Below are 6882 nucleotides of genomic sequence, written 5' to 3'. Positions count from 1 at the left end.
AAAGTACTCATTATGCAAGTTCACAAGTTTTCAAATGTATAAAAATCATCAGTAACACTAAAACGAACAGAATCCCAAAACCCGCAAATTTTGTGCAGTTTTGTGTGTGCACAGGGGGGCCTGATCAGTGTGCCGTGCCTACCGGCCCGGCTTTCAGTTCCGCCACTGGTGGAGAAGTAAAAGTATTGAAAATTGGAAATACTCCAGTAAAGTAAAAGTACCTCAACATTTTACTTAAGTACAGTACTTGAGTAAATGTACCCAGTTACTTACTTATTTTACACCACTGAGAGTAGCCTATGCTGTGTGTCTATGCAGATAGACCAAATCGTAAATTGGAAAGTTAAGCGTTTCAATAAAGTTATTTTAAAGTTGTGGAAAATAGCCTAACCAGTGATCACATTTTACTTAAGTAAAAGTATTGATACCACAATGTAGAAATAGCCTACTTTGTTACAAGTAAAAGTATTGGCATCAAAATATACTAAAGTACTCATTATACAGAATTTCCCATTTCACAAGTTTTCAAAATGTATAAAAAATCATTTGAAAATAGACAAAGTAAATAGGGCTGAAAGTGGTTAATATTAATATGTTTTGTAATATTAATCAAAATATACAAAGTAACTAAATGTATAACTAATAATTGTAGAGGAGTAAAAGTACATTTGTCTCTGAGATCAGAAATAGTAGTTAAAGTAAAAGTATTGAAAATTGGTTAGTTCTGTGTGGGCGATAGGCTACACTTCCTGATGGTGGTTTTTAAGCTATTGCTTATAGGCTACAGACATTATACATTGTCAGAACTGGTCTGGCATGCAGTCAGACCAGACGCCATATCATGGGAATACGCACAATGGTATCATTTAGATGCATGGTTGGACATCTGTTTTTAGTTACCATCTTCTGTAAGTGATGCCTTTTATTGTGTCACATCTTTTATCTGCTATGTAGCGTATCTCTTCTCTTTTTGTCATCTTTTTAACTAACATGTTGATGATGTCTGTATCAGCAATGTGCTTTGACAACAGCCTAATACAGTTTATTTCATGGACAGGATTACAGATGGTTGAATTATTTTTGCATAATTGAAGCTATAGGTTACTAATTCATGCATCGTAATTATTTCCCTCATCATGTGGCTTCTCAAAATGTAGATTCCTTTCAGGAGATCGAAGTGCAAGGTCAGTTCCTCTTAATTTAAAGTTTTACTGTATTGGACACACACACGCACGCACGCACGCACGCACGCACGCACGCACGCACGCACGCACGCACGCACGCACACACACACACACACACACACACACACACACACACACACACACACACTAGTCATTCTTCCCTGTTTTCTTTCAAGTATCTAATGATATTCAGATATATACTTAACTAATATTATAGTGTATGTTTAATTCTACATTTTCAGGCCTTAGTAAGCCTTTTCTGGAAGTGAGTGAGTCAGTGATTTCAGACACAGACTCAGTTACACTGAACTGTGTGACTGCGAGGCCAGCTTCTGCTTCACAGTGTTTTTTCATCAGTGAGACTTCAAGCCCTGTCGTAAGGCCCTCTTGTCTGTACGAAGTGACAGGGACACAGCTTCTGTTGTGGGCACATAAACGTTCCCCTGCAGAGGTTAAAGTGCAATGTCATTACACTGTGCTCCAAGGCGGGATAAAGCGTCCATCGCCACACAGTGACAGTGTCTCTATTACTGTACAAAGTGAGTGTTTTACATTCATACTGTATGCTCTTATTTGTAGTTACATTTCAGGAAGGTGAGAAAGGGTAACTGCATGTAGCTAAATTAGATTATTTCCATTTAGGTTATTGTTATTATTTTACTATTTGCATGTTATATTGATAAACTTAAAACTGTTTAGAATGCTTATTTAATTTGCTCTTTTAATGTTTTTCATTATCTTTGACTGTGCATTATTTCAACAGGTCTCAGTACTACAACTCGTTCAAGCTCTGACTTTGTGACTAGTAGTAACGTTATTTGGAAAGAACTTCATGTAGCTAAATTACAAAACATGGTGATTTTCAGAGACATTTGTGACTACTTTTATGGAAATAAGGGTTAATTAATTGTAATATGAATATTTAGAGGTTTACGTCTTTTATGATGGTACATGGCTGTGTGTTGTACATTAAGATTTTTCATGAATCTGTTGCAGATCAGAAACCATTAATGACTGTCCAGCGTACTCAGAGTCATGATGTTCACTTTACTTGTTTGATTCCCGGATCTACCAATGAAGACATGAAATGTCATCTGTACATTGGGAGTCAGCAAATCCTATCGGCAAATCCACAGTCTTCTCTCACCACAGGGGGGCTGTGCAACTTTTTTGTATCTATCGACGACTTGCTCAGACATCTACAGAATGTGCAGCTTCAGGAGGGTAGCTGTGATTATAGGCTGGGAAGCGCTTTGTCTCCACAACGTAGTGATGGTTATAACTTAACTGGTGAGTCAGGCAATTCACAGGTTTCACAAGGTACTTTTATTTCTAAGTTGACAAATGGAACGAGATGTGAAGTCTCCCATTCAATATTTACTGAGCACTACCACTGAATGTTTGACATTGCAGAGTAGTATCTGAGGAAATAGACTAATATTGTTCACATTCATCAATGACTGGTTTGTCATTGGCCATTTCTGTATGGGTGATAAATCCATGAATATTCTTTTAGATATTCTGGAAGGAGAGTTGGCTCTAAGTTGGGCACTACATCCAACAACATCACCTCTGACCACAGGTAGGCCATGCATTAAAGTCAAGTATATTTTTGTCACCCATCATGAAAGTGGAGGGGGGACGACGACTATGAAATCGTCTCTGTGAGTGAGTTCCTCCATCCATCGTAATGCCCCACTGGATCTCTATCTCTGTATAAATGTGTGTTCATGTAGGAGAGAGCAAGCACATGCGTTGATATGAGTCAAACAGATTTGGGCTTTCACTCAGATCCATTCACTGGACCTTTTCAGGGGTCTAGTTTTTTGTGTGTGGCTGCACAAAAAAAAACTAGACCCCTGAAAAGGTAAACTACATTTAGGTTTTTAGGCCATTTTGCATCTACTTAAGCAAGCTGTGACAAGGAACCTTTGACTGTGATCAGCTGTTTGAGAGAGGCTGCATGCACAATAATGCATTAGAAAGGGGTCTGTTAACCCTGATAATGAATGAATTGTTGTTGAAATATTTTGCCGAAATGAGAGGGGACTACATCACTTGTGGGGGATGACAGGTTTACTATTTTCTTGTTATATTTGTACATTTGTTTAGAATGCTTATTTAATCTGCTCTTTTTACTGTTTTGCATTATCTTCGCATTATTTCAACAGGTCACACTGTTGATGTGACTTCTGTGCATTCAACTTCAGATGACAAAACAACTGGTAGCTTAAAACACATTAGCAGGGTTAACTACTGTACACCAGTAGTCACAGTGGTAGCATGGGATAGATTTGTTCAGCATTAAAAGACACTGCAGTGTGTGGTGTTAAAGTCATACTGTGCAACGTTTTCAGTTTAACAAAAGTTTTTTTGTTATAATTTGACTGGTATATTTCCACAATAACCACATAAATATGTTTTAGAAAAACTTCTCTAAAGACTATTAAATACTATTTTTAATCACAAGTGTAACTGCAATGTATTTAATGTATGGCTTTAACACTTGCTCTAACACTTACTTTAACACTTCAACACTTACTTATCAGAATTTATCACAAATTATTTGTACATGTGTTATTTTGAAATTATTTTTGACTGTAATGTCTGTATGTTTGTCACCAGGTCTTGATTTGGATAGAACTAGTGATGCAGCTAGTCCTACCTCTGCCCCTTTGACAAAGGACATCATTACATCATCATCAGAGATGACAAGTAACTTGACACTTACATTTCACAAATTGTTTGTAACATGTGCTTTTTTATTATTTTAACTTCTTCTTTCACCAGGTTTAAGTATGAGTACATTCAGTGATGGTACAGCTACCCCTGCCCCTTTGACTACAGGTATCTATTAACTCAAATATCAATTTTCAAACATACACACATGCATTTCCTCAGAGAGGTCAGAGCACAGAACTTCCTTCCGGTGCTGTGCCACAGAGCAGTTTCGCAACTAGCTTTACTGTTTCGTTTTAAATGAGAAATCAATACTAGCAAAACATTTTTAGGGAAGCAGAAGGACAGATCAGCATCAATATGTCTGAGTCATAGTGTCAGGGTTTGTCAGAGTACCCGTCGTTGTTGTTTTTTGTGGCCATATATGGAGATCTCTGAATCTGTCAGTCCTTGTCCCTCTTATGCCCATATCTGGTTTGTATGGTTATTATGTCTGAATCATAATGACGTGGCCGTGGTCCGCCGGCCCTCCCATTAGCCAATTTTAGTATAGGATGGCAATGTATTTGTAATATGAAAAATATTAATAATACATGTCTATATGATACATATATATATATATATATATATATATATATATATATATATATTTATATAGAGAGAGAGAGAGAGAGAGAGAGAGAGAGAGAGAGAGAGAGAGAGAGATAGAGATAGAGATAGAGATATATATATACATAGCTTTTTTATTTGAGTATACTTTGTATGAAATGTGATTTTTAAATACAATTTGCCACACTAATTTGTTTTTTCTGTCTGCGAACAGGGAAGCAATGGTGGACGTTAGCTGTAGCTGTACTAGCTGGTTGTGGAATACTGGTTGTGGGTATGATCAACTTGCTGGGGTTTGCTGCTGTCTGTAACCAAAGGAGGAACAGTGAAAGTGAGTATTGCTATCTGTTAATGATGGATTTTAATATAGCCATTAAGCTGAAATCTGTCAATTTAATATGGTATAAAAAACATTATTCGTTAAATGCATATATCACAGTTCTGGTTTTCTTCTACATTCACAAACAACAACACACCAACGTAATACCAATAGCATACCACAAACATTACACTAAACAATTTACACCAACTCAAATACACCAACATCTCTTTAACAGTCACAGCATATAAAGCTGTGGTTTTTGTGTGTTTTAATTTCAGTTCTGTATTGGAACAGTGGAAGACGGGTAAGTTTACATCTATTATATATAATTCATATAATTCAGGTAGAAATAAATGCTGGAACATATGAATGGCATTCCTTATTCGGGTCTAGTAACTAATATAGCATTTGTGAAGATGTGACTCAGAATGTGACTCAACCTTTAACAAACGCCGAAACATTTAAAATTATTTTTCTCATCTTGGATACCCTCTCTCTCTCTCTTCTATCTCTCAAGGTGACCAATGAGAATGCTGGAGTCCACAGTGAGATCAGTTCTGCACCTGGGAATGATCTTGTCACTGGTTTGTTGTTCAAGTTACTTGATGCATTTACTTGAAAGTGCTATCGGGTTCACAGGTGCAGTTTTGGTGACCAGGTTACATTTGTCTATGAATCATTTTCTATTTGTTGTAGTTTCTTTTAACTGTTTAATTATTTTACATTTTACAGCACACCAGGCAATGAACAATGTGATTACACCTGTTGCATAGCAACCACTGTTATTGAATCTTATGTTGAGCTGTTACTGCATATTATGTAGACCCAGTTACTGAATGTTATACTGAATGTTATGTAGGCGTGTAGCCACTGTTACTGAATGTTACATTATGTAGCCACTGCTACTGAATATTACCTCATGAGCAGGAGAGCAGAGCTGTGTAAGACCATCTTTTGACAATAAATGCATACATTCTCTGTATGTCTGGTGCCCGTTGGGCATGTTAGGCACCAGTCTAGTGTCGACAAGTGCATTTTCACCTGTACTTCCAACATTGGACACTAAGATATTTGTGCTGGTGAATAACTCATACAGTACATCATGGGTAGATCAGGCATTATTATAAGTTTAAACCTGGTTTAAAATGGGCCATGCTGTGTTTATATATTTTTGTTATTATTTACATAACCTGATACCCACCTGCCTTGTTCTCATCAGTTAATGTGTACACATAGTCCAGGAAAGGAACTAATATCATAATCTTAATGGGTGCATCTCTCTTGATTGTCAGATGCTGTGGGGGTTGATCAACAGGAGTCTCAAAATGAAGACGTAAGTACAACATGAGGCATGGCATTCTGAGTGCTTTCTGTTCCATTGATATGAAATAGCTCCTATCACAGTGTATCTCTCTGTCCTTTTATAGTCTGATGTATACCACATGTACAGCACCGTGGATGAGTGTATGCCGAAAATTCCGAAAATTCCACAGCCACATTGAAATCACAGCTTTGTTTTTCTTGCAAATAGGTAGATACTTTTCACTCCTTTAATGCTTTACTTACTACTTCATTAATAAATACAAAAAATTATGACAGTTTGAAAACAACCATAACATTTTCAATTTTAAGGTGAATAATTATTTTTTATTTTCTTAATGATTTGGATGATTTGTGTAAGGTTTTTTGCAAGTCTGATCTTTTTAGGAAGGGGATTCTAAATTGGTTCTGATGAAAAATTCTCTTTCTTATTAATTTTCTATGTCTTAGCCCACTACTGACACCCCTGTAATTTCCTTTAACATTTCTCTTCTGTTTCACTCATGTACATTTTACATTCATGTGTATCTTTCAGTTTATATCTTGTGGTATCAGTGGCTCATTAGTATTTCATTTTTATTGTAGCATAAAGTATGATTTCCTGCCGTTTTATGATTATTTAAAATTGCATTATTGTGATAATTGCTGCTGCCCCCTCCACACACACATGCACACACGCGCACACGCAAGCACACACACGCACACGCAAGCACACACGTGCATCCACGCAAGCACACACGCGCATCCACGCACACTCACACCTCTTCT

The 6882-nt window shown here is 36.8% G+C and overlaps 2 protein-coding genes and 1 long non-coding RNA gene across 3 annotated transcripts in view; all 3 read left to right on the top strand.

The window, feature by feature from the left end:
* The first annotated feature begins 812 nt into the window (after positions 1-812).
* On the top strand, positions 813-1713 carry LOC311048794. The gene is made up of 3 exons (XR_014601116.1): positions 813-908; positions 1158-1184; positions 1427-1713. It is a non-coding gene; the product is annotated as an uncharacterized lncRNA (long non-coding RNA).
* A 632-nt stretch (positions 1714-2345) lies between these two features.
* Positions 2346-6882, top strand: part of LOC311048786 (uncharacterized protein) — a 34378-nt gene continuing 29841 nt past the window's right edge. Inside the window, exons 1-3 of the mRNA XM_084062078.1 lie at positions 2346-2474; positions 2701-2766; positions 3810-3899. Of these exons, the coding sequence (XP_083918204.1) occupies positions 3893-3899 (7 nt within the window). The 5' untranslated portion in view covers positions 2346-2474; positions 2701-2766; positions 3810-3892. The remainder of the gene's footprint in view (positions 2475-2700; positions 2767-3809; positions 3900-6882) is intronic.
* Positions 3983-6882, top strand: part of LOC311049429 (uncharacterized protein) — a gene marked incomplete at its 5' end in the record, with an annotated part of 12463 nt that continues 9563 nt past the window's right edge. The window contains 4 exons of the mRNA XM_084063000.1: positions 3983-4031; positions 4687-4803; positions 5073-5098; positions 5312-5378. Of these exons, the coding sequence (XP_083919126.1) occupies positions 3983-4031; positions 4687-4803; positions 5073-5098; positions 5312-5378 (259 nt within the window). The remainder of the gene's footprint in view (positions 4032-4686; positions 4804-5072; positions 5099-5311; positions 5379-6882) is intronic.

The sequence above is a fragment of the Gymnoscopelus microlampas genome (assembly GCF_963454915.1).
Source record: "Gymnoscopelus microlampas genome assembly, chromosome: 7".
In the NCBI taxonomy this organism is placed as follows: Eukaryota; Metazoa; Chordata; class Actinopteri; order Myctophiformes; family Myctophidae; genus Gymnoscopelus; species Gymnoscopelus microlampas.
This window is presented reverse-complemented; position numbering and strand designations above follow the sequence as displayed.